A 27,680-nucleotide genomic window follows, 5' to 3' on the forward strand; every position below is an offset into this window, starting at 1 on the left:
GACAGTAAACCGTAACTATGTTGCTGTTTATTATTTATTATCAAACTTATACAGTGGTGTTGAAGCCAGCTACAGAGAGGCCATTCCAAATGCTGAATCCATGTACCATACAATTATCCATACTCATTTACTTCCAAGTAATTAATTGCACTAGTTGATGTACGCATAACGTACATACGGTTTCCCTTTTAACACTGACATCAGGAGAAATGCAGGAACACGAAGGATATATATAAGGCATTGTTTCTGACATAGCCAGAAGGTTTTAGGTGGAATGTAAAGTGAAAATGGTTCCAGCGCATCTCCATAAAAACATTTGCACAAGTTAGGTTTCTCCATTGGTCTTCATACAATTTCTCCCATGACTACAGTACGACAAAAAATAATAATAATAAAAAAAAAACATCGGAATGCTTCATTTTGGTCATTGTAAGGCAATTTTTGGCTAAATGTTTTGCTTTCCACCTCAAACAGAAGTGCCTTGCTTCAGCTCTCCATCTCCTTCCTGAAAACAAAAGCACATCAATTCATAAGCACACAGCTGTACCACCTACAAACTTTTATTGTTATGAAAGCTTGTTCACCTTGTTTTGCAACTGATCGTGCAGGCTTCTGACTTTCTCCTTCTCTTTGGCAAGTTGGTCCTGACTGTTTCTCAGCAGCTGCTGAAGTTTAGTGGCTGCCTGGCCTAAATCTTTGGTCATCTTTCGCTCTTTCTCAAGACACTCCTTAAACAACACAAGCATTAAAGATTTACAGGGACGATTCTAACAGTTAAACAGACATATGAAATAATGATCATGCATTACTCTCTATAGTCCTGTCACATACAGTTAAAGTCAGAATTATTAGTCCCCCTAAATTATTAGCGCCCGTTTATTTTTTTCACCAATTTCTGTTTAATGGAGGGAAGATTGTTTCAGCACATTTCTAAGCGTAATAGTTTTAAAAACTCATTTCTAATAACTGATTTATTTTATATTTGCCATGATGACAGTAAATACTATTTTACTTGATATTTTTCAAGACACTTCTATACAGCTTAAAGTGACATTTAAAGGATTAACTAGGTTAATTAGGTGAACTAGGCAGGTTAGTGTAATTGGGCAAGTTATTGTACAACAATGGTTTGTTCTGTAGATTATCGGGAAAAAAATGAGCTTAAAGGGGCTAATAATATTTTCCCAAAAATGGTTTTTAAAAAATTAATAACTGCTTTTATTCTAGCCGAAATAAAACAAATAAGACTTTCTCCAGAAGAAAAAATATTATCAGACATACTGTGAAAATTTCCTTGCTCTGTTAAAAATCACTTGGGAAATATATAAAAAAAAAAAAATTCGAAAGGAGGCTAATAATTCTGACTTCAACTGTATGTTCAGGATAAGACAAAGCATTACTGTGGTACAAGGGCTGCACAATATAATGTTTCAGCATGGATATCGCGATGTGCAATAGCTCCATTACAGAGTCTGCAATGTCCAGTTGGAATTATAATTCACCAGGAATTACAGTTTAGTGCACATGATTTGTGAAGTCACTGCAAATTTTAATTATAATCTAATAATGTGAAAGATTTGTACTTGAACATGTTTTTGTCTGCGACTCTTAAGATTTAAAGCAAATTTAAACCATCTGGCACAAGAAATGATCAAGTTTGCCGCTTTTACAAAGAATAATTGTGTTTGATTACTTTGAAGATGAAGACTATATAGTCATATTTCAGAATTGATAATTGGATTTGTGTACCTCAATTAGCCATGGGACCATTTACAAGGTAGACCGCAGTTAGTCAAGGTTTTAAAACCACCAAATAAAATTTATACCGTTTCTAAGGTATAGATAAGTTTTAAGGGCAATAGTATATCCAGCAGAAAAGGCCTCTAAAGATGCGGTTTTAAATCTGTGTTTTTGAAATTTTTCGATTTCTATGAATTTGGACATAATACTCCGTTCGCATACTGTTTTTTTAGCATACTAAATAGTATGGAAGTGTGCAAATTCGAATGCAACCTTTGTATTAAAAAAAAAAAAAAGTTTGTTTCTTACCCAGATATTTAAAAATACATTTTAGAGCAGTAATCACAATATTACAAAACAGTCATTTTTATCCATAGTTATCATACCGTCAGAATCTTATAACGGCTCATGCCTAACCTCAATATTGTTAGGATTCCACTGAAAACCATAAAGCGCTGTTCATTTAGTTTTTATCTTTGTTCTGTTGTTTTCATCTGTGCTTTGATTTGTTTGGATATTTTATACAGATGTTCTCCCCTACAAAATCATCCCAATCAATGTGAAATTATGAATTATTTCCAAACAGTTACTCAAATACTTATGTGAAATTATATTCATATCGTAAAACATATTGCAGAAATACAAAATATCGCAATGTCACTTTTATCCAATATCGTGCAGCCCTACTGTGTACTGTCAATGTATAAGTCATTTGTTGAAATTTATTAGTACTTTATTTTGTGTGAACAGAATTTAAATACAAAAGATTCTGATTTCTATATTTGAATGGAACATTTTGAAGTCTCCTAATGTAATTTGACACTTTAACAGAATTTGTGTAAAATTCATAATTAAATTAAATATATGTCTATTGACATGTCAACATCAAAGTTTGTATTGATGGCCAAATATTTTTATTCTCTGGATAATGCTATATTTATCCCAAACATCAAACCAGAACAATTTAAACGAAAACTTAAACTTGGTCAGAAATGTTGTAGACAAATACTGACACGTCTCCCATTCGGCATGAATACAAAAAGGTGCATTCTTTGTGCAAATTTGGTTTGATGTTGAACTCTGTTTTAGTAATCCTTAGGAATACAAGTCGCAGCAAGTTTTAAATGATACTACTAAGTGACTATGTAAAATCTTTAAATGTAAAATTGAAGTACTGATTTGTATACATTTCATATTCAATTTCAAATCTTGTTTAAAAAATGCCAAGTACCTTCAGCTGAACAACATCTCCCATGGCTGCAGTGTCTTCAGCTGATTTCATCTGTTCTAGATGGCTCTGGAGATGAATTTTGAGGGTTTCCTGAGCCTAAAAAGAATGGGTTTAATAAATGTGAACAACAATTTTAAAAATTGAACTGAATTGAGAGTAAAGGTCATGGATATTGTTGTACCTGCTCCACTTCTGCAGAGAGCTGCTGGTTTAGAGCCTGTTCACCCTGCAGTTTTTCTAATGTCTGTTCAAGCTGATCCTGGACCTGACAAAAGCAAACCGAAACGGTCAATTAGCTACTGTAACTAATACAAGAACTACTGCTAAACCTTTCCATGCCATCCAACACAAGAGCTGCATTAGTGCACACTGCATTCAAAATAGTGTGAAACGAGCATAAAATCCTGCACAATCAGCAAGATCAAAGAAGTGTGAGTTTCCAATGCAAAAGATAAATGTTAGTGGTTATAAAAGGAGAGGATGAGAGAAAGAACCCAAAGGTGCAGCTAATTCAGAAGTGAAAACGGCTGGCTGGGTTAACACAAGCTGCTGAAACAAAATGCTGAAATATGAATGATTAGATTTATGAATAAGACGTTCCCATTGTTGGCAGCACTAGATAAGAGAAAAAGTTGTATATGCTGAATGTATGTAGCCACTTATGAGAAAAAAATTGGGGCCAGTGCTAAATTTAATAAATGGCTACGGGCTGATTCCGAATATTTTTCACCTTCTTAATACAAACTTTTTCTGTTGATTCAAATCGTTTTCACGGAACATGGATTCTGATGGATTCATTATACATAATACAGTGCTCTGCATAAAGAAGCACACCCTTTGAATTTAATATTTTTATAAATTTTTCAGTGAAAATAGTTCATATATTCGATTATAGCAGATTCATTAAACTTATATTCATTAAAATAATAGTTTGGTCACCTAACATCTTTCGAAAGATAACATTTAAATTCAAACTAAATCTTGTAACAACAAAAAGACAAACTACAAAATTTCACCCAAATGTAATATATATTTTTGGATTGTTTATTTTTCCTCCTGTACATTTTTATTTCATATTTTCCCCTAATATTCAATTGGGTGTGCTAATTTTTGGACCATTATCATACTTTTTTGTTAGATAAGCTCCAGATTTGGCTTCAATGCTTCTCATTCACTTTGAATGGGTGACGTCAGGCGTTGCCGAACTGCATTGTGGATCCATCGGCGCTGCATCAGTGGCGTTGATTGCTACAGAAGTTGGGAACTTCTCAATTTTTCAAGTGCCAATAGACACGTCAGCCAATCAGATTCCTTTATGCAAATACACCAGCTCAGACAGTAATCGATTGCTGACTAATTTTATTGGCCGTTTCTGCTATGATGATCGCATTAGCCCCAACTTCAGACACGTCCTCTGTCAAGCATTGATGCTGAAGCCCGAAGTTAATCGGGCGTTATGTATATACACAAATATATTGTATAGCATCCCATAGAAAATATTACTTTTAAAAGACAGATTTGTGCGGGGTGTACTCATATTCGGAGAACTGTACATACCAAAATTTTATTATTATTGATATTATAATTAGAATATCAATAATATTACAATCCATAATAGAATATCTTGTAGTATAGGGTAATTATGCATAGATTTTTTTTTTTAAAATAGCTCTTATGTCCAGTGTTGTGTTGTATTTATCATTAATTTATGTAGCACCGTTGTCCTACGAGACACGACATTTCTTATGTCCACACATGTAGCAGAATGACAATAAAGCTAGACTTGACTTGAGAATTATTATTAGGGTCTAAAAACTAGACCTTCAACATTTTATTGGAATAAATTGTACTTAATTTAGCACAGAGAAAATGCAATTATCAATATCAAACTTTAATTTGGATGCATGTAATGATGCATCTCTGAATTTTTTTTTATTGTATTAATTTTATATTTAATAAAAATAAAAGATTACAAAAACTATAATAACAAAATGCATATTTAAGAAAAAAACAATGATGAGTGAATTTGCCAATTGTCTCTGCATCTTTTCTGTAATCTGAAAAGTAAGCATTATTTTGGTTGACCATCTTTTGAAAGACTTTACTCATCCACAGCGCTACGTTGAGAGACAGCCATAGTACTAAAGACTCTATCAAGTGCTGCCAAGTGAGGTGCAGGGTGCCTTTCAGCGTCGCACCCTAACCTGACACTCCTCTGCCTCAGGCTGCCCGTTCTCCGCCACTCCCTGAGCTCGTTTTGTCACGTCGTTGAGTTGCTGCTTGACCTGGAAAAGGAAGCTTTAACTCAACAAAACCAACTTGTGTTTTTTATTTTCATGGGCAAAACCTTCTGCACAGGATTATGGATAAACACAATTGCACTGGCCTCTGAGTAAAACCAACTAACCTGTAAAAGTTCCTCTCTCTGTGTCTGTGCCTCCTTCTGGGCCGAATTCAACTGGCTTTCTGTATCAGCTAAAGCCTGCTTCAACTGAAAACAAAACGAAATGTCAGAAGAGAAAGAGTGACCTATTCACAATGCATGTCTGTCGGCACATAGCACAATTTACAATATAATGTGCTTCATGACTTTGACTGGGATGATTGTTGAGCTTTTGTATGTCATATTGTGCTTTAGTGAATAGGAGTGTGCTCTCACGTGTGCCATCTCTTCAGATTGACTCTGACTGTCAGTGGAAGCTGACTGCAGCTGTTCCTCCAACTGAGCCTCCAGCAGCTTCACTTGCTCCTGCAGCTGTGCACAGGACAAAATGATTAGATACGCGCATAGATTCAAAGAGGAATATCAAGTGCTGTTAAAAACGCATTTCTTTATATATACTACTCTACTGTATATACAACGACAGTTAATGTCTAAATTATTAGCCTTCTATAATTTTATCTTTTAAAAACATTTACCAAATGTTTAATAGATTTGTCCAGTATTTCCAATAGTATTTTTCTTCTTGAGTAAGTCTGATGTGTTTTATTTAGGCTAGAATAAAAGCAGTTTAATTTTTTAAAAACTATTTTAAAGTGAATATTATTAGCCCCCTTAAGCAATATTTTTCAGATTGTCTACAGAACAAACCATCTTTATACAATAATTTGCCTAATTACTCTAACTTGCCTAATTCACCTAATTAACCCAGTTAAGCCTTTAAATGTCACTTTAAGCTGAAAACTAGCATCTTAAAAAACATTTAGCAAAATATAAATGTACTGTCATCATGGCAAAAATAAATAAACCAGAAATAAATCAGTTATTAGAAATGAGTTATTAAATCTGTTATTTTTAAAAAGGTGTTGAAAAAAAAGAAAAGAAAAAAAAATAGCTGTTAAAAAATTAGGGCGAAAATATACAGGGGGGCTAATAATTATGACTTCAACTGTACATGAAGTAAAATGTTTTTTTTTTTTTTACATCTATGATTGTAGACTATCTTCAGAGTTTTTAAAAATCAAATGTAGGCCTTTTAAAAGAACTTCAAGAACAGCACAATGAAATAAAAAAACAGACATATTAAACATTGTATGAGCAAAACACCAAGATTGACTGGGAGCGGAAATAAATGTAATGCATTATGTTGGTCTTTTGATTATAAACAATTTCAAATTACACTGCCATTCTAATTTCTATGCTTTCCTACTTTCAACTTCTCATTAAAACAGACGAGGGAGATAATGTTCACTGTTAAAACAATCAACAACATGGGTGTCAAACTCAGTTCCTCGAGGGCCACAGCTCTGCACAGTTTAGCTTTAACCCTAATTAAACACACCTGATCAAACTAATCGAGTCCTTCAGGCTTGTTTTATACCCAAGTTAGTGTATTGAAGCAGGGTTGGAACCGAATTGTGCAATTGAGTTTGACACCCCTGATCTACAACGTATTATAATGTAAAAAACAAAGTAAACATTTCCATAATTTATCAAGACTACATTATATAGGCAAACACTGAATCTGTATGCGCTGAAATCCTCAGATTTTAGCCTATCGTTGAGTCTATACGTTTACTTTTGTAAATGTGTAAATATGTATTGTTCAGTTTTTATATTCATTTCAGTAATATTGCTAACTAATATTCAAATGTTTGTATGTATGTATGACTTTACAATACAGTTTGTAAAGTAATATTTTCTCTTTTAGTAGAGATATTATATGAGATACTTGCTTTGTTTACCAAACATAGGGATCTAATTGGATTTGCATTGTAAACCTCAGATAAAAGTAAAACATTTATCGTTTTATTTGTCAAACTTTAAGTTTTTTAGTTGAAACACTCTGAAAATAATTCTGCATAGTCACAAATGTTTACTAAATTCTGTACAGAAATAGGATTTAATGTCCGCAGATTCTGTTAGACACTAATCATAAGCAATCACTTGGAATGGTGTTTTTGTAAGTGACGCAGCAAACCTGTAGCACTGCAATTATAATTTAATAATCATATTTTACATTTAAATGACAATTCCTGCACTTTATGTCCCCAAATTGAAGGTCTCTTAAAAATATAATTAAGAACTTTGCTATACCAGTACTACATCAAAGCATTACAGTACTAATACTGCATGTTTCATATTTCATTAATGCTTTGTTGTCTTGGAGATCACTAAGGAGAAGTGTTCAAATACACTCCTTTATTTAGATTGTCTGATAAGTTCCTATATGTATGACAAGTACAAATATTGATAGGATACTTTCAGGATGCAGTTGGTTTATGTATACAGCGCACACACACAAAACTGTATACCTGTTGGTTGCCTTGGCTCTCTGCTCTCAAGCGCTCTGCAGTCTCTTCTAATTCTTGCACTTTTTTGAGTGCCTACAAAAACAAAATGATCATTTGAAACTTATCACCAGACAGTGGAATAAACTTTTGAATTACCCACAAACACTGATACTTCCATGTTTGTGAATACTTAAACTAATATTCACTCAGTATTTCTTTTGCATTTACACTACGTCTGCAGAATTATGTATGTCAAACCTCACCATCCTCAGTTTGTCCTCAGATTCTGAAATCTTTGTCCTCCACACACTCTCCTCCTCCTCTACACTCTTCTGAAGTGTTTTCAGCATCCCCTCCTATTGAACAACAGGAAAACATCAGGCTCATTGGCATTCAGGCTTTGCTGAAACAGATTCTAGGGTGCAGAATCTCACCGTTTCCGCCAGAACGATCCTGTACTGTTCACACTCAGACTGTAATGTGCATTGACTCTCCTGGGCTGCCTGTAGCTTACCCATCATCTCCTATTAAATCAAAGCAACACTGTAAAACCACAAATATATATAAAGAAATCTAATGTACAGTGCTCAAAGTCACAACCTGGATCCTAACGTTCATCTGTTAATTTTCCATGTAAACTGTTCAATGCAGTATACATTTTATAAAGAAGAAACTTCAATACAAATAGTTGAGAACTCAAGAGTTTTACAGTCTTTGGTTTCAGGTGTTTTCAAGAAAAATATTCCTTCTATCCCCACTAGGGGGCTGCAAATAAGCACTTTATGACAAACACTTGGTTAGAAACTGCAGAATGCTTACCACTATCTCTGTGCTTTGCTGAGATTCTTGGCTTTGTTGCTTCTGATTTAAAAGCTCTTGTGCTTTTACAGCAAAGTCCTGCAGCCATTTGGTCTGAAAAAAAAATGAGCTCACATTCAGTGATGATGGATGTTAGGGCTGAACAATATGCGAGCATCGATATCACAATGTGTGGATCTACAATGGTCACATCGCAAGATTAGAAGTAAAGTTATTATTAAATATTATTATTATTATTATTATATAATTTTATATTTGATTGTTCAATTTCTACATTTGAATACTGTCAGATTCCCCAGAAAACCATAGGCCACTTTATTTTACTTATTTTTAGTCCATCGTAATTATAAATGTTTGTAATTTATCATATTTTATGCAGATGCACAGCGTAGAAAGACTTGGTCCCTCCAGTTGATCTAAATTAATGAAATCTTTCCAAATAGAGCGATTCAGATCATCAAGTGAAATTGTATTTATATTGCAATATATATCGCAACAAATCAAAATATTGTCATGCCATATTTCTAATATTGAGCAGCCCTAATGTAAATAGAAGAGCTGGAGTGGCTTTGTACATTCATTTTTAAAATAATGTCACTAACTGTTTATGACAAGACTAAGTGCACTACTATTCGAAATTGAGGTGTCAAAGTAGTGTGAATCTTTGTGTAAAAAAAAGCAAGCAACAATGTTAATATGATCAAATACAGTAAATGTATACACTTAATTCAGTTTATATCCATCTATCTATCTATCTATCTATATATATATAAATATATATATATATATATATATATAATTTATTTAAATATTGTTTTTATTAAAGAATTTTGTACAAATTAAGTGATTAAAAATCCTCATATATTACAATGATTTCCAAAAGATAATTTGAAATGGAAGTATATTCAGCCTCCAGACCTTTGAACAGTGATGCACATACAGAGAGACTGAGGTCATGTGTATGCGTGTTTCCAAAACAAAACACTATTACATGTGGATCCGAAAAACAGAACTGGGAAATGAAACTACGAGACGACTTAAACCCTAAATACCTTTGCTGTCTCTATATTGATGTGTGGGAAAAGAGAGTGAAGAACTTCTTTAGTTTCGCCCTGGAAAGACTTCAGCATATCCTCCAAACTCTCCTGTAATACAATTATAAGCTTATTAATAACCGAACGCAACAGCTTAAACAAAAATTCTAACTTAAGCACTTATATTCAACAAAAAGGCATGTTTTGTATCTCTTAGCACATTTCTAAGCAAAATAAATTGTAACAAATGGATTTAATCCGAAACTAAAAACTGCTGAGTAACATGATGACGCTCAAAACTTCCTTTCTTGATGTCACTCTTTTCAATACCAGTTATACCGGTTACATTTTACACACAGAAAGACCTGCGTATAGTGCTTTTAACGTCAACACTCCTGAAATGGAAATGTAAGAGTACTGTGACAATCTCATTTACGCAGTAAGGCCATAAACCCTGTCGACAAGATATGATAACATGTGTCTGCGCATATTTTTATGAATCACTGTGTACACGCAAGATAATGACATGCACGTCCACAATTGTCCCAGCTACTTACAAAACTCTTGCTTTGTGACTGGTTTAGTTCCTTGAGCTGCTGTACTTCCTGTTGTAGTGTTGTCATCAAGCTCTCTTTTTCAGATATTCTGAAAAACACCATAAAGAAAAAAAAAAACACTCAACGTGTAGGAAGGCATTTAATCAAAGAATGATGCTAACGTGGGTGGCTAGGGAGGCACATAAACATGCAGTGGCCTTCAGTGGGTCTGATTATGTACCTTTTATGTAGTGAATCTAGTTGGGCTGTGCTGTCTGCCAGCTGTAAATGAAGAGTGTGTTATTGGACACAGTTCAAAGCTATTTTTACCATAAATATACACTTTATCTTTGAAGGTCAAACATATAATAATAACAGTAAAATCTCACTTACTTTAGTGCTACACTGTTCCTTACATTGCCTTATCTGTTCTTCAAACAACTTCTCACGAGACTCCTTTTCTTTCAAACTACAGAAACAGGAATCATTTTAATAACAGATTATATATGTGAAATCTTGTGTGGATTACAAATGACGCGTACCTCTTTTGTAATTGTTCCAGCATTTCTTGGTTTTCAAGCTATGGATAATTTGAAAATGAATTAAATGAACAGTTAGTTCAGCATTTAAAAGAATGTTCAAGGTTTAGAAATCTCTTATGATAAACTTACTTTGTTTAGGTCTGAACTTTTCTCTTTAGCCTGTTGTAGTTCTCCCTGAAGAGCTGCTATTTGGGTATCCTTTTCTTTTATGCTTATATTCAAAACAAAAGACAAAATAAATTCATTAAAACTATTAAAACCAACTAAGATACTGAAGTGTATTAGAGAAGCTACAGAAAACATTGTACCTTTGCTGTAAATGCTGCACATCTGTTGTGCTATCCACCTACAATGAACAATGGAAAAGGATTTGTTAAAAAAAATAAAAAATAATAAATAAATTAATTAAATAAATAAATAAATAAAAAAAAAAGTACACACTTAGTGAAATTTACTAATGACTTACTAAAATGAGCTGAAAATGTCTAAAAAGCAGTACCTGATTCACCTGATTGGAGATGGTGTTTTTGAGTTGAGTCAGCTCTTCCTCAAGTGTTGAAACTGCAATTTCCTTCTCCTTCAGGCTTAAAAATAAAAAACACTCTAGGTGAATTAATGTTCAATGAACAAGTGTAAAGCAGATATGAAATCATACTATGTTAATCTAATTTAATTATAAATCATACTACAATTTAATGGCATTTACACAAACAAGAAAGTTATTCAACAAAAAACAAAAGTAATTTAAGTCCTATCTTTTGCTATGCTGTGTCTTAATTAACAATACTTATCTCAAGGGTTTTTAGATTTTTTTGTAATTGGAAATAATAACAAAAACACTAATTTTTCAATAAACACATGAAGTCATCTTTACCTCTTTCTTGCCTGCTCCAGTTCAGCTGTCACAGTCTGTAATATTGACCAATGTAAATGAGTTAATTGCTCTTACACATTTGATAATTTCACCTATTAACAGTTTTAGTAACCCACAATACAAAACCAAGGTGTATGTAAGTAATTAAGTCATTAGACAACTCATTCTGTAAATGTTCTGTAGGCAATCAAAAACATTTCTTTAGGGAGGTAATAATATTGATCATTAAAGTTATTTTAAATGAAAACATTATAGGACATACAGTGACATACAAATGTCCTTGCTCTGTTAAACAACACCTGTGAAATATTTGAAAATGAATTCAATTTTACAGAATTGCTAATAATTATTCATTTTATTAGGTACACCTTACAAGTACTGGGCAGGACCCCTTTTTGCCATCAAAACTGCCTTAATCCTCCATGGCATAGGATTCAACAAGATACTGAAAATATTCCTCAAAGATCTTGGTCCATATTGACATGATAGCATCACAAATTTGCTGCATCAGACCAGGCAACGTTTTTCCAATCTTCTATTATCCAATTTTGGTGAGCCCATGACGTTATTGCCAAATTCTGACCGGACCATTTGAATGTTGCAGCAGAAAATGAAACTCCTGATGAGCAGGCAACATTTTTTTAATCTTCTATTGTCCAATTTTGGTGGGCCTGAGCCAATTTTAGCCTCAGTTTCCTGTTCTTAGCTGACAGGAGTGACACCCGGTGTGGTCTTCTGCTGTTGTAGCCCATCCACCTCAAGGTTCGATGTGTTGTGTGTTCAGAGATGCTCGTCTGCATACCTCAGTTGTAACGAGTGGTTATTTGAGTTACTGTTGCCTTTCTATTAGCTGGAACAAGTATGGCCATTTTCCTCTGACATCAACAAGGCACTTGCACCCACAGAACTCACGCTCACTGGGTATTTTCTATTTTTCTGACCATTCCCTGAAAACCCTTGAGATGGTTGTGTGTGAAAATCCCAGTAGATCAGCAGTTTCTGAAATACTCAGACAAGGCCACCTGGCACAAACAACCATGCCATGTTCAAAGTCACTTAAATCACTTTTCTTTAGTTTGAACTGCAACAGATTGTCTTGACCATGTCTACATGCCTAAATACATTAGGTTGCTGGCATGTGATTGGCTGATTAAAAATTAGCATCAACAAGAAGTTAGAAAGGTGTACCTAATAAAGTGGCCGTTGAGTGTATATAAAATAGATAAATAAAATGATTATTTAATTTAGATTGGCAATAAATATTCTGCAATTAAGGCTAAAGTAGTAGTTTCATCATTCAGGCTAAGATTGTCATTTGATATAATTCAAATTGAGGTAATGCAAATTCTCTAGCAAATCATTAGGATTTTTAAAAGATTATATCCATCTACACACATGCAATGATTATACATTGAGACAGAGATCTGAGAGGATACCTCTGATATGTCATTTTGTTCTTTCAGCTGCTGCTCTCTCTCTGTCTGCGTCTGTTTCAGCTGGCTCTGCAGACTCTCCAAATGTCCAGTCCGCTCTTTCATTTCCACCTCCACACTGGCCACACGAGCTTTAGCCTCTAAAACAGTGCAGTGTGGAACAAAACACTTACTTTAAATTACTAATTCATAATGCGTCTGCCTAAAGCTGCAGTACACCATACTCAAGTGTTGCGTACAAGGACACATTGGCGATACTGCAAGAAATCATACTTTGCAGGACTTGAAGCCCAGATTTAATTATTACAATACTTTTCTAAAAGATTTCCGAAACATTCTGGTTGTATCTTATTTGTTCTGCAAGCTGTTTATATTCTGAGACACCAAGTGGGTGCTGACCTGCAAGAGCAGCAGCATCTTTCTGAGCTTGTTCAAGTTGTGCCTGAAGGTTGTTTCTGTTGCTCTGGGTCTGTCTGAGCTCCTCACTCACTTCCTCCAGACGCTTCTGCAGAGCTTGTTCAGCATTCGCCCTGCTCGCCTGCAGCGGACAAAACATAAGAACACAGAAAACACAGGTCAGGTTTGGTCACACAATACCACCGATGTCAGAGTGTTTATGAAGCAAGCAGGTTTGATCATAATACACAATCAAACATACAGTTGAAAACAAAAGTTATTAGCCTTCCAGTGAACTCTTTTCCAAATATTTACAAAGTGATATTTCACAGAAAAGATTTCAACACATTTTAAACACAATAACTTAATAAATAATATCTTTTGTCTTTGCCATGATACTTTATTAGCTATTTTGCAAGATACTAGTATTCAGCTTAAAGTACAACCTAAGGCTTAATTAGGTCAACTAGGCAAGTTTGGTTAATTGGACAACAGTAGTTTGTTAAGTAGACAATGGGAAAAAAAAATAAGGGGGCGATTGATATTGACCCTAAAATTACAACAACAAAAATATTTGAGCCAAAAGAAATTAGATTTCATTGAACATTTGTTGATTCTGCCTATGATTTAGTTACAATATTACATATCTAAACTTACAATGTAAAATTTAAAGGGGTGGTCCAGAGTGTATTTTTAAGGCTTGGATGTCTTATCAAAATGCAAAAGCAATGTGTGCTCATGCTTTATTTGTTAAAAAAAAATAAATAAATAAATAATAAAAAAAAAGAGTTCACATTATTTATTCATATCCCTTAATTTTTATTATATACTGCTACTCAGCGAACATGAAAATGACTGTCATATTTCCTAGTTCCTCTGAAAGGCTCGCCCTCAAGAGGCTCTGATTGGTCTGCTAACATATTGTGCTGTGCTTCTTGGATTGGCTCCACGTCATCAGAAGCAAAGACGCTCCTATGGCATGCACTGCTGTGAGAGATTCTGCAAGCTGTCCTTTGCCAAATGCTAGCTATATCTTTTTCATTAATTCTCTGGAACACAATAAAACTTGTAAGCACTTTTTGTGTATTATCTTTTGTAAGCCCAAATACAGACACAGAACAAGCTCTGTGGAAATAGCAGCATTTGGACAGTATTTTAGCATTCTCTGCTAAACGTTACAGCGTCTCTGGCCACGCCCCTTTGCTGCACAGGGTGTATGCATGTGGTGAATGCACGTAACCTGAAGCGTTTGTGATCTCACTAGCCCAGATTTATTCTATTATAGTCCCCAAACTTGGTTCGCTGTAGGCTTTATAAGCTAACTCTGTAAAAGGCAATGTCTCCCTTTGCATTGAACTTTGAGCCTATAACATTCAGAGATGTTGTTTATGCTCACACAGATATATTACACATCAACTAAAGTTTGAAATATGATATTGTCGTGGACCTCCCCTTTAACAACAACAAGAATAATAAAAAATAAATAAATAGAAAAAAATATTAGTCACCAACATTAATACTATGAAAAAGTATATTATTTAAATTGACAAAACAAAATACACAAAAACCAAATGAGAAACTATTAAAACTTTTTTTTCCACTGAAAGCCACTCTATATTAAAATTAACACTATATTTAAATTAATGTTAAGTTAATGCCAAATACTAATCTCTCACCAGCGATGCTTAAAATATAACATGTGAACGTTAATTCTCTGTTTGATTACTCAGAACAACATCACAACCTTACACAAAAGGAGAGAGTTTCCCCATTGCTTGCTCCACACTAATGATTAAGATGACTGACTCACATTCTCCAGACATTACCCATGTCTCTCCTAATCCAGTACACCGTCTAGATGCTCAAAATGGGCTCAGGACACACTTCAACACAAGGCTGCTATTTATTCTGTGGCCTTTTGGTTTGTAGCAACGGATTAGCAAAGAGACGCAGTTTGTTCTCGAAGCTAAATCGTTGTTATCAGTCCTTCCAGTACGGATAATCAGATACTTCTGTCTGAAACTGCACTGCTCAGGCAGGCTCACATTCCAGATCACTGGAAGAAGCGCTTCCCTGTAGTGCGGGCCATGTTCCAACCCACAGCGCACTGCTGAGCGATCAAACTGGCAATCAAATGTTCTGCCAGCATGGGAACAATCCCATTAGCAGAGGCACCAGCACTGGGGGGTCAAAGCCTGAGCTTTACCAGCAAGCCTAATCAAGCTTCTTTAATGCACACGCAGATTGAAGAAACTAAGCTCGCCTACCTGCAGACGTGCAAAGCTAAACAGCCCAGCGAGAGGTAGCAGAAAGCACTAATGAGGCTTGTGGTCATGCTGGGAGATATTTTATAAGACTTAGAGTGTCATTTTGAGCTCTTTCGTAGGGGGTATCGCTTTAGCTCTTTGGAACAAAACTAATTACAAATTGACAAACTAAACACTAAGAAATGGCATAAGCTGTGCAGAGAAATGTTTTAGCAAGGTGTGCATCTGACCTGCATCTGGTTTAGTTGTTTTTCAACGCTGGCGGCTTTGGTTTCTAGATTTTTCCTTAGTTGCTCGTCAGCCTGCAATGCATCGTTCTTCTCCGCCAGTTCTTTATTCAGCCGAACGCAGTCCTGACGCAGTTTGGCCAATTCAGCATTTTGTCTGATGAATCAAAAATAAATAAATATGATTTAACAGATGTGTAGGGCTAAAGCATACAATTGGTATTCCCTCAATTGGTCATCCCTTTAACTGCCCACCAAAAAAAAAAATTGGATTGCATTTCTTAACTCATAATGTTCCTAGTTAACACACTAAATGCATTTTTTTTTTCAACACATCCCATAATTTCTAAAACACCAACAATTTTGTAAAGGTTGATATGTCAGTTTATGGTCAAGTACCAGAATTAATACAAACTATGAAACATGAAGACCAATTTATTTTAAAAACATGATAAAAAAATAAACATTTTTGAACACTAAGCATCTTCATTTTTGAAGTATGCCAAAAATTCTCAGATTCTCATTTAACATATTTTCTCGTTTGTTTGTTTTTTACAACAAAAGCAAAATCAAGTGTAGTAGTGAAACAGGATTAAGTTTGTTTAATTTTTTTTGTAAATCAACAATTCTGTGTGTAAACTAATATTTAAAACAGTCGATCTTTAAATGACTTTAACTGTCATTATTTAAAACATGTCAAAACATGGTCAACCATTTGGTAGAGCAGGCAGTTAAAAGGTTGAGGTGTCTTGCTTTTGAATTCTGCCATAAATTAAACTCCATCTGACACTGATAGAATGAAAATTAAATGTTATGAAATGTGCCAGTGGCTGTAGGAAAGGATGTAAAGGATGTGTGCCATCAGCAAGAAAAACGAAGACCAAGTAGATTTTAAATAAAATATTCAGACAAAAATAAAACAGATACAATGAAATACATATAAAAATAAAGGCAATTACTAATGTTACACATACATTATTGCATTTAAGATACATATGGTACATTTCTATTATTAGGAACTTAGGAAGACAATATTTTAAATGTTTGTAATGTATATTACTGAATCATCAACATCGAAGGAATACATGGCTTTACAAATGAGACAAAAAGTATCAATTTAATAGCAGGCAAGACTAGCAAATGTGAGCAAAGTTTTTTTTTATCATAACCACTAGCAACCATTCACAGTATTACACCAACACATTTTTGCAACTACTTGGTTACTCTATTTAATGTGTCATGCCAGGAAGTTTGTTGCAAACTATCAAAAGTTCTGAACAGGCACGATCTTCAAAGGTAGGTTGACTTGACAAGCCACCTGTAGGAGAGACTCTTTCCTCCCCATGTGCATGCATGCGTGTGTGTATTTGTATGTTTATACACATATCTACACAAGTGTTTATGCAGGTATTCATAGATAACTTCAAAGGTGATGGCTTTCTGAGTGTTAGATTTTAACTCAAGTAAGGTGCGTGTATTAAATTGAACAAGATTAGATGCTTTTAAGGCGTCTGTTTATTCCTGCTCTCTGGTGATTTAAAGTGCTTCTTTTATTCTCATTAGCAAGTAAATCTCTTTAAAATAAAAATAATCTGCTAAAAGAATAAATGTATTCGGTTTTGCAGGAACTGTAGGTTCATACTTGCTCTCGGTCTGACTGGTAGCTTGGTTAAGCGCATCTCTGAGAATGGAGTTCTCCTGCTGTAGACGGGCCAGCTGAGCATTAGGGCCTTTCTCCAGCTGGTCCTGGAGAGCCAAAAGCTGAGAAGCAAAAGACAGGGATTAGTGAAGTCATGTCAATATCAGAGCTGCCAAAGCTCACTAATGTGATTAATTAAAAGCATCTAATCTTGTAAACTTAATACATGCACTTTAAATCTAACATTAATAAGAAAACCTATAGAAACTAAATATAAACAATACATTATAAATAAATATATATTTTGAAATAAAATAAACTGATTATTAGAGATTGTTAGAGCTTCAACTACTGTCATACTAAATAATATTATTAATGTCATGTCTGCCATTGTCATGCCAAGAACAATAATAAAAATACAATTAAAAAAAATAATCAACCAACAAATGATTACATGAATTAAAGAGCCCATATTATGGGTTTTTGAAAATTCCCCTCCATGTAGTGTGTAACACAGCTCTAAGTGAAGTGAAGTATCCAGCTAAGGCTTAAATCTGTAAGAATACAGTGTTTAAAACGGTTGATTCATCTATAAAAGAGTCGACTCATAGTGCTTCAAATGAGTCGCCTTGATACCGATTCATTAGGTGTTTCGCCATGACGTACGAACGAAACCAAGTTATTCACGTGCACGCGCAAACCCGGGAGATTTCAAACCTGAGGCCCCGCCCTCTGACGCAGAAACCCAGTCACACACACACACACCCACAAACACACGCACACAAACATGCCGGTCGATTGAAGTCACACTGCAGATGGATATTATCGAGGGTCTACCCAAAGTTGAAACATCAGCATTATGACCAAGCAGTTGGAAACTACTGGAAACTTCTGGAAACTACATGCTACACAGAATACTTCATCTGCGTTTGTTAAAGGAAGGATCAGTAAAGAGTAACTTACTGCTGGACATGTCAGGATGGATTTTTCTTCCTCCATTTCTCAAATGTAAGTACGTGCGATTAAAATTGTTGCCTTGTTGACTCTAGCTTGCAAATGTATTTAGTTGTGATTTGTCACTTGTAACCGCGTGTACTGTATCAGGTTAACTGGCTATATTCTCTTATCGCGTGCAAAGTCACGTTAAAAACGCGACGCGTGCTGTTTGTTTACGGAGCTCCGTGGTAGAGGTCTGCATTCCCGCGGCTGTCCCCGCGCCACAGAAATCTAAATAAATTTGAATAAATTTCCGAATAAATCGCGGGAGCGGTCTGTAACGGGTTTAATTTGGGACAGGAGCAGGCTGTCTAGCAATATCACGGATATTGCTATGCGAATGAGAAAGATGTGTCTGCTTGGTGCTTGTGTGTATGTGTGTTAGTGCGCACGCGCGCGTATGAGAGAGAGTGCGAGCGAGAGCTTTGTGTGCTTGGTCTTGTGTTTGTGTTTATACAGACAGGTTGGCTGTCTGGACTGTATAGCTGGGTGATATTTGGTTGTGTTCTCCCCCGCTCTAGCGGGATCGGGCGCGGCGGGCAGAAAACGGGGCGGGTTCTCAGGCTAAAACCTGGCGGGTGAGCGTTGTTGTCCGGAGGTGTGTGTGTGTTTTTGTGTGTGTGTGGCAGCTAAAATCCACGCCTACACTATGGAGCACGTATGAACTGTGATTACTTTTATACTGCTGATTAGCTATTGGGCATTTCATTCTCTGACTGAAGGCAGTCGACCAATCGCGACAGACTGTCATCGGTCCAATCAGCGCAGAGTAGCTTCGCGCTAAGGAGGGGTTTGGGAACAAATGAATCACTGGACGATTCATACAGGAGTCGCTGGGATAATTAGGTAAAAATAAATGCAGATTATAAGACCATGAAAGTGTTTTTTGACCTTGCATGCATATTAGACTGTTGTTGGAGACCCTTACAACCAAGATATGACCCTATTTCATGTATAATATGGGCTCTTTAAATAACATTTTAAGTGCTAATACATAATTTTTTTTTTATTGTCCTATTAAATAAATATTTTGCTCTATGTCATGATCGTGTGTAATAAATATGGATGCAGGTGTAAAAGCAGAGAATAAAGTTCTCACTTTAGCATTGAGCTGCTGAGACTCGGCTAGGTGGTCTTGGTAACTGGCCTGCATGCGTGCTTGCAGTGCGATGATGTCCTGCTCTCGCTTGCTCAACTGAGAGCTTAGCCTGGTCTCTATTGACGCCACCTTAGACTTCTCCACAGACAGCTCCTGTACACAAATCAAAAACAGGTCACTATTTACTATTTGGAGTGAAAACAGGCTACTACAGACACTACAGTGCTTATAAATCATATTATATATTTTTGTCATGTCAGCAAAATAGGCTATTTTCATGGCACACACATTTCATTAATAAATTTCACAAAATAAATACCAGTGTGGCTTTACAAAGAATACTAGAAATGCATATTTCTACTCGGAGAGGCCATTAAACTGATAAGAGATTGCAATTTTAAAAAAGCAATTTTTTTCTACTAATTCTAATTCTTGATGCATGAACACATATAAAACTTTTCCTAATTCACATATGGTTATATTTTCGACTGGTATAAGTGTTTTCACGGCTTACTTTATTCAAATCTCTTAGTCGTCCTTTAGCAGCTGCTGCATCCTCCTGCTCAGCTGCCAGCTGCTTGTCTCGTTCCTCCAGCTGTTTCTTCAGCAAAACTACCGGATCTCCCTTCTGTGTGGCCTATAAACATGCACAAAACAGCTTAGACAAACTTTCTGTTTCAGTTTAAACAAGGTGATGGATGTAAGAAGACAATGAATTACACAGTATTTTTTCTTGATATATCCATTAATACCGTTGTGTTTTTCATTTCAAATTGCATTTTAGAAATAAAAATTCATGTCTAATTATTTGCAATCATTAAAAGTATATGATTTAATATAAAATATAAAATTTATAAAATTTAAAATAAAACAATTTTTTTTACTTAAATTCCATTTTATTGCAGTTAAAATTAAATTAAAACAATTGCAATGAAAAAAATAACTATGCAAAAAATAAAAATAACTGTTATTACTACATTTAGAAGTAAATATGTCTGTACAAGGGCTGCACAATATATCATTTCAGCATCAATATGGCAATGTGCGCATACGCAATAGTCGCATAGCAAAGACATGCAATATCCAATCTGAATTGTAGTTGACCAGGAGCTACAAAATTACGCTTAGTCACTTTTTATTAGGGATTTGTAAGATTTTTGCAAAAAAAAAATCTTACTTAGAATTGTCGTCTTGTTTCTAGCCCAAATATCTCCATTTCAAAGCAAAAACAAGATCATTTTACAAACCACACTGGCAGATCATTTCCTTAAAACAAGCAAAAAACTCTTGGTTTTCACTTATTTCTTCAGACAGTAAAAACTAAACAATATTTTTACTTGGTTTAATAATTGTTTTGATATTTGGACTAAAAACAAGACCAAACAAAGTAGGAAAACTTTTTTTTTTGCATTGTGATTATTCAATTTCTTTATCCGAATACTGTAAGATTCCCTAGAAAACAGTCAAATAAAGATATTCAAACATCTTCCGAGACTGTATTCATATCGCTATCAATATTTAATAAAATTAAAACCTTGCAATATTAGTGCAGCCCTAGTCTGTACGTTATTAAAATGCCAATATTGCTGTCAGAGCTTTTTCAAGATGGGCAGCGAAAATTAAATTTTGTTATATAAATGATAGTCTTCCTCAAATAATCCTTTAAAACACTTGTGAATTCACAAGACACATCCTCTGGGTACATAGAGCAAACAAAACCATACTATTTTTTCACACACGCATACAAAAAAAATATGCAAACATATATATCAGTGACATTATGCAGTTTCACAACCACAAGACTGTATGGCGTTTATAAGATCTAATGACCTACGGAGTTATTCACACACTATGATTCAGTCTGTTTTCCACACCAAGTAAATCATATGGTCCTAGTGTATTAATAAGACTCATTTAAAAATATAAAACCATTTATGGCCATACCTTTTGCCATGTGTCCTGAATAATACCAGCCTTATCAGACAGAATCTGAATAAGCTGCTGAGCTTCTCCTTCACTGAACACCATACTCCTCACTGTGGAAAGCAGGGCTTTGTAGGGCAGATACAGTGGACTGTCTGCAGGGTCTGCAGCCACCGCTAGAGACAGACACAGAAAAGATCATATAATTAGATTATACATTAAAATGTTTGATGGACACCAAATCAGAAAGCTATGAAGTGCTTTGGTTTTGGTTCCCAGCAGCGTGCCCGATAAATTCAAGCTTACGAGCAAGTTCTCTGATTAATTTTATAGCCTTCCTAAACAATCCCCAATCTACACTTCAGCATCTAATCAAACATGTTCCCTCTTGATCAGATCAGCACAGTAATGAAAATAAAGCTGAGATACCAAAAGAAGTGCATCTTCTTTGTAAAATACAGCTAACTAGAGTCTTATTCGGTGCTTTTGTGCATGTACTATCATGTTCTTTTTATTAACTCCCTGTGTTATTTAGACAGGGCCAGTATGGCATGTGTGCAGTGTGGCACCAGGGTGAGATGGCACCCAGGATTGGCAATAAACTCCTATTGTCCAGTCACTAAAGGCCTTTGTATGCCTCCCTAATGGAGCAGCTGAAGCAAAAGTACTGTTTGAACAGGGCCAAGAGGGCTGTGCTTCATAAAGTGGAATTTGGGTGTACAGAAACCCACCTGGGTGCCGTCACAAACACTCTGCATTCTCCAATGCAAACTATAATACCTCATTACAAGCGAGTGGAAAATTTACTAACTGAGATTATGAGAAAAGAGATATGATCAGGGATATTTTAGTATAGTTATCATATTAGTGTAGTATTTGCAAATTTTGTTCTATGCATTTTAACTTATATCAACATTTCTAAATTTTTATATTGTCTTTTTAAAAAAATAAACAGTTTAATTTCTTAGACTTATGGTAATTATTAACTTAAAATTGCACATCTCTTACCGTGCAAAGAAGTGTGCATGAAAGAGAAACACAGAGTGAGCAACTAAATAGGAGTAATATTATGCACAAAATGCAGATTCATTTAGACTATGAACCATATTCTAAATTAAATCTTTATCATCAAACCATCACATATGCCTGTGAGCTAGAACAAGCGTGCATGAAATCCAGCACAAGAGCAGAAAAATGCAGCTCACTGCCTCCCTTCCCCAGTGAGAAGCACTTCAGACACAAGCCCACTCTGAGCTCTCAGCAGCCAATCAGAGCCAACATCAGCAAATAAGGAGTAGTGCTTTTTCAACACCCCGCCCACAAAGGAAATAGAGCACATCAGCGCTATTTGTCAGAAGAGACGATCCAGACGGTACTCTGAACTAGATGAATGACATCAGGAAGTGACACTCGTATAAACTCAGAAGTCAGCCACTTCACATACACAGTTTGTTCAAGTTTTCCAGACTCAACTTGAAGCTTTATTACACATAGACGTCATCTGTGTGGTCCAGCCAAAACGGTAATCTGTGTATTTATGGGTCTGGCAAACCAATCAGAATCAGTATCCTGTTTTTCATACTGAGACAAACTTCCTTTAAGATATTCCTAGGTTCTGTATATTATTTGGACAGGTTTACTTCATTTTCCGTCCTTAATTTAGCATCTGCAACACTACTACACTGCCTTCTTCTGAAAATGAGACAGATCAGACAGATCTAATAAGGCCACTAGGTTAAATAATTAAAGTGTGCTGTGCTGCAATGCACAGTCCCTAAAAAAATACACAACATGGGGTCTTTCATTATTAAAGGAATGGTTCACCCAAAACTGGAAATTCTATAGTTTACTCACTCTTTACTTTGTTCTATTTGTTTTCCTTTCTTCAGTTTCTTTTTCTTCCTCATGTGATACAGAATGTTTTTGAGTGTCTTTTTGCTGTTGAACATTAAAGAAGATATTTTGAAGAAACTTTTAAAACCTGTAACAATCAACTTCTATAGTATCTGTTTTTCCTACTATGGAAGTCAACGATTACAGCTTTTCAACTTTTCTTTAAAACATCTTCTTAAATGTTCAACAGAATAAAGAAACTCAAGAACATTCTGTATCACCTCAAGAGGAGTACCTTTTCATTTTTGGGTGAATGATTCCTTTTACACTTCCCCCAACACAACATGCATCCATTTTGAAGTCATAAAAGTACTAAATGGAAAAGAACTAATAGAAAAAAACAAGATTACTGAAGTCTGATGATGTCCTGCTACCTCATCCTGACTACTACTGCAAACGGTTATTCCAGTTAAGTGAAATGTCTGAAAAACCAAATACAAAATGTTGAAATTTTGCCAAAAACCAGGTGGGGGCAGTGTCAAACACTTCCTTTAGGTCTGTGTACCCTGCCTTATTATCTGACCACCTAATATATGCGTTTTGGTGGAGATAACTGCATACCTGGCTCAGCCTTTTTCTTGGATCCTGATTTCTTCTTGGGTGGAGCATCCTGTTTAGACTCTTCTGCCTTCACTGGCACAGCAGTCACTGCTGCAGCTTTCTGAGTGCCCACCGGAGGCACTGCCATGACGGGAACTTTTTTAGTCACCACCTCCAATGGAGCAACTGATTTGGGCTGAACCTCAGCAGAAGCAGACTCTGCTTTGCTTTTCTTCTTTCTCTTACCCTTAGGAGATGGAGCAGGTGGGGCATCTTCAACGGTAGGACAGGGTGGAGCAGGGGTAATACCTGAAGTAGAATTTTGTGAAGAAGCCGGGGCAGATGGGCTGGGTTTTCTGTCAGGTGGAGAGGATTTCTGAGCTGGGGCAGGTGGAGCAGCTTTTTGTGCTTTGACAGATTTTTCTGTGGGTGTTTCTGATTTCTGGGATGCGGCGAGTGGAGTGCCTTTCTGGGGCTGAGGATTTGAAGCAGGTTTTTGGGGTGGGGCAGGTGGAGATGATTTCTGTGCTGGGGCAGTTGAAGCAGCTTTTTGGGCTTTGGCAGATTTTTCTGTAGGGGCCGGCTGAGCAGATTTTTGGACTGGAGCAGGTGGAGTGGGTTTTTGGGATGAGGAAGATGACGTGGCTTTCTGAGCTTGGGCAGGTGGAGCAGCTTTCTGGGCTGGGGCAGTTGTAGCAGCTTTCTGGGCTGGGGCAGGTGGAGTGGCCTTCTGGGCTGGAGCTTCTGAAGCAGACTTTTGGGATGGAGCAACTGTAGTGGACTTCTGGGCAGGGGCAGCTGGAGCTGACTTTGAGGCTGGGGCAGGTGAAGCAGGTTTCTGGGCAGGAGGAGGTGAAGCAGATTTTTTGCCAGAAGGATTTGGAGATGTTTTTTGGGTGGGAGGCGCTGGAGAGGATTTCTGGTTTGGAGATGCTGGAGAGGTTTTTTGAGTGGGAGGTGCTGGAGCAGATTTTTGGGCCGAAGCAGGTGGAGCAGACTTTTGGGCTGGGGCAGGTGGAGCAGCCTTTTGGGCCGGGGCAGGTGGAGCTGACTTCTGAGCTTGGACAGCTGGGACTGATTTCTGAGCCAGGGCAGGTGAAGTGGTCTTCTGAGAAGAGGTGGGTTGGACAGATTTCTGAATTGAAGCCTCTTGTTTGGGTGCTGGCACAGCAACTTGTTCTGGGGCTAAAGGAATGGGAGGACTAGGCTCATTTGCTACTTCAGAAACCTCAGCAGTGGACTCTGATTCCAGGAGTTTCCCATTAGGTTTATCTTCCTTTTTCTTACTACGATTTTTCTTCTCAGCTACCTTGTCCTTTTTCTTCTTGTCTGATTTTTGGCTGGATTGGGTCTTCCCTTGCTCCTTGCGCTGTTTGGCTAAAGCCTCTTCATATGACGTCTCTTTCATGGAAAATGTTGAGACCAAAGCAATCCCAATGGCTGAGAACACCATGAAGCCACCAAACACCACAATTCCAAGAGTTTGAGGATCATAGATGTCCATGACTGCAAGTGTCCTTACTGATTAAAAAGTAAAAAAAAAAAAAAAAAAAAAAAAGGTATGATTTATGGCATTATACACAGAGAGAGAGACCATTTACATTAGAATTTCATTGATTCCTTTTATTAAACACATTTATTATATTTTAAACACATATTCTAAAACTTATACTAAGGACATTTTAATGTTGGCTTATGAATGTCGACTTTAGAAACATTCAGAAAACATAGACTTTAAACTGAACAATGGCTTTCTGTTCCAGATGTAACCAGGAAAAGACAACCAAGCATGATACCCTCAAATCTAAGTAGATTTTTTAAAGAAAAAAAACTTCCATTTAATTTACAAACACTGCATTTGGTAAAAGAAGGCTGAGTTACGCAATATAGATTTCAATTCCAGCATGTGCTGCTGTCTGCCAAAGTAAAGTTCTGTACTCTGCTACTTCTATGGGATTCTTGCCACACCAATCTCACACTTCACATGTGCACCAAAGCACATAAAAATGACAAACAAAATGTCAATTCTCAGCCTCCCAAATACAAGAGGGGCCTAGGCAGCCTTCAAGTCACAATATATAAAAGTACAAATTTGTAGTCTCCATCTGTTACCTGTGTGTACTAGGTATGCTAAATTTCTAAGGAAACAGATTTGCACATAAACTGCGCTATTTTGCACAGGCCTGGACTATGTTTATTTTGTTGTAATAACCTAACAGGTCATTTAACACCTCTACACTCACATTCTGGGAAAGGTGTGAAGCTGGTCAGCAGCTTCATATGTTTTTTGCTCAAGAAAAAGTTGAAAGTTTTGCATATCACAAAACCTGTGATCTTATATAATATATAAATACTTTTCATTCATTTGCCAGCATGTGTGTGTGCATATGTAATCCACTGATCAGGTAACAATTAATGAAAAACTCTAATATGTAAATAAATAAAATGCTATTATACATAAGGCAAGATTACTTGCATTATTTGCTTTTCTTTCACATTCATTTACAGTAAAACAGACCTATTCATTTAAAGCAAAATGGGCCAACAGGAGATTATGAGGCCCTCTTTCAAGTTGATTTCTGCTTTCTCTTGCATTTTTACAGTTGTTAAAAAAAAAGATTTAAAGTATTTTTAAAAGTTGAATGATGTTGAATGGCTAATCTGTAATTACTACATTTAAAGAGCAAAAAACACCGAGGCATAGACTCAACCTTATTGAATTTAAAGTGAATCAAAACGCTTATTACAATTAAATAAAGCAATAAGTGTTGTTCATTCTGCCCTATGATTAGTATGTATAAGGTTTAATTAATATGCAGTAAGACATTATTGTAAGGGTTTTTTTAACAACTACACATGTATTTTCTCCCAGAAACTCTACCTAAAATAAAAAAAATAAAAGCTTAAACAGCTTTCGACTAAAATGGACAGACTTCAGAGCTGTCACACAAGCTGAAATGTGTTATTTATTGAAGAGTTTCCTTCGCTAGCTCACAAAGGCTGATATCAACGTTAACTGTCTGCCTACAACCGAGCATCACCCCAACCAAAATGTGAAATCACTTATAGTCATGCCATTCGCTTCGTAACTACGATGTCTTCATCCCAGTTGTGTAACGAGTAAGTTAACGATAGGAGAAAATGAATGAGAGAGATCAAAGTTTAGGGCTAACTGCTACTGAAAATCTTTTAGGCATTTAATGCATAACGCCGAAACAAAAGCTTTAAATCTCACCTTTTCTCGCGGCAGATTTCCGTTTGATGAATCACTTCAGGAAGAGTTGATAGAGAGGAGAATATCTCGAATCCAACTGCCTTACCACGCCAGCAAAAAAACAAAAAAAAAATCTTATCCCCAGCTTGAGGAGTCAGCCGATGTCTGTGTGGAGTCGTGGCACTTTCTCGCGCTGGCATTACGCCGGTCAGTGGCCCACATTCCGTCCATTCAGGAGACAGCTGATTGGCTAGAGTAGAGTCAGTCAAACTGCTGTCAGCCAATAGGACTTTGCAATTCCAAAAGAAGGCTGGTCTTTAAGACTCTTCTGGGAGTTGTAGTCTTTTGCTCGGTTTTGAAACAATTATTAGAAAAGTCATAGATTTGACTACCAAACGATTTATTTTGACTTATCGTTTATCACTACACTGGTTGTTTATCAATAAATGTTATTTGTTTACATGATTTATATAATAAGGTATTGTTTAAAAGTTATCGAACACACACTGAAAAAGATATTTTCACTGCTTGTTCAAACTATGC

General features: G+C 36.0%; 1 protein-coding gene across 4 annotated transcripts; it reads right to left on the minus strand.

Moving 5' to 3' along the window:
* Positions 1–16: 16 nt before the first annotated feature.
* Positions 17–27,354, minus strand: rrbp1a (ribosome binding protein 1a). Of its 4 annotated transcripts, none has more exons than NM_001145555.1 (29): positions 27,159–27,354; positions 23,945–25,444; positions 21,512–21,666; positions 20,082–20,204; positions 19,568–19,720; positions 17,476–17,594; positions 15,837–15,990; positions 13,343–13,481; positions 12,947–13,083; positions 11,511–11,545; positions 11,136–11,220; positions 10,945–10,982; positions 10,766–10,847; positions 10,637–10,674; positions 10,488–10,563; positions 10,336–10,376; positions 10,116–10,203; positions 9,577–9,669; positions 8,525–8,617; positions 8,140–8,229; positions 7,969–8,061; positions 7,727–7,798; positions 5,631–5,726; positions 5,379–5,462; positions 5,176–5,256; positions 3,153–3,236; positions 2,972–3,067; positions 585–728; positions 17–505 (listed from the first exon to the last, which is right to left on the minus strand). In NM_001145555.1, exons 2-29 carry the CDS (start codon positions 25,425–25,427, stop codon positions 467–469), a joined length of 4,011 nt encoding a protein of 1,336 aa, NP_001139027.1. In that variant the 5' UTR covers positions 25,428–25,444; positions 27,159–27,354; the 3' UTR covers positions 17–466. The 4 variants fall into 4 exon arrangements, with proteins under 4 accessions (NP_001139027.1, XP_087134050.1, XP_087134052.1 ...); XM_087277924.1 differs by having other exon boundaries at positions 11,145–11,220; positions 27,159–27,332; XM_087277926.1 differs by lacking the exon at positions 5,176–5,256 and having other exon boundaries at positions 11,145–11,220; positions 27,159–27,332.
* Positions 27,355–27,680: the final 326 nt, after the last annotated feature.

The sequence above is a fragment of the Danio rerio genome, chromosome 13, assembly GCF_052040795.2.
Source record: "Danio rerio strain M-AB ecotype USA chromosome 13, GRCz13ab, whole genome shotgun sequence".
Classification (NCBI taxonomy): domain Eukaryota; kingdom Metazoa; phylum Chordata; class Actinopteri; order Cypriniformes; family Danionidae; genus Danio; species Danio rerio.

Bases quoted from the DNA above. Each gene is read 5' to 3' on its own strand.
- rrbp1a (NM_001145555.1), bottom strand. From the start codon at position 25,427: ATGGACATCTATGATCCTCAAACTCTTGGAATTGTGGTGTTTGGTGGC. The intron at 13,084-13,342 runs GTCAGCACCCAC...GCACTGTTTTAG, and splicing joins AGATGCTGCTGCTCTTGCAG to AGGCTAAAGCTCGTGTGGCC. The intron at 8,230-8,524 runs GTAAGCATTCTG...TTGATTTAATAG, and splicing joins AGCAAAGCACAGAGATAGTG to GAGATGATGGGTAAGCTACA.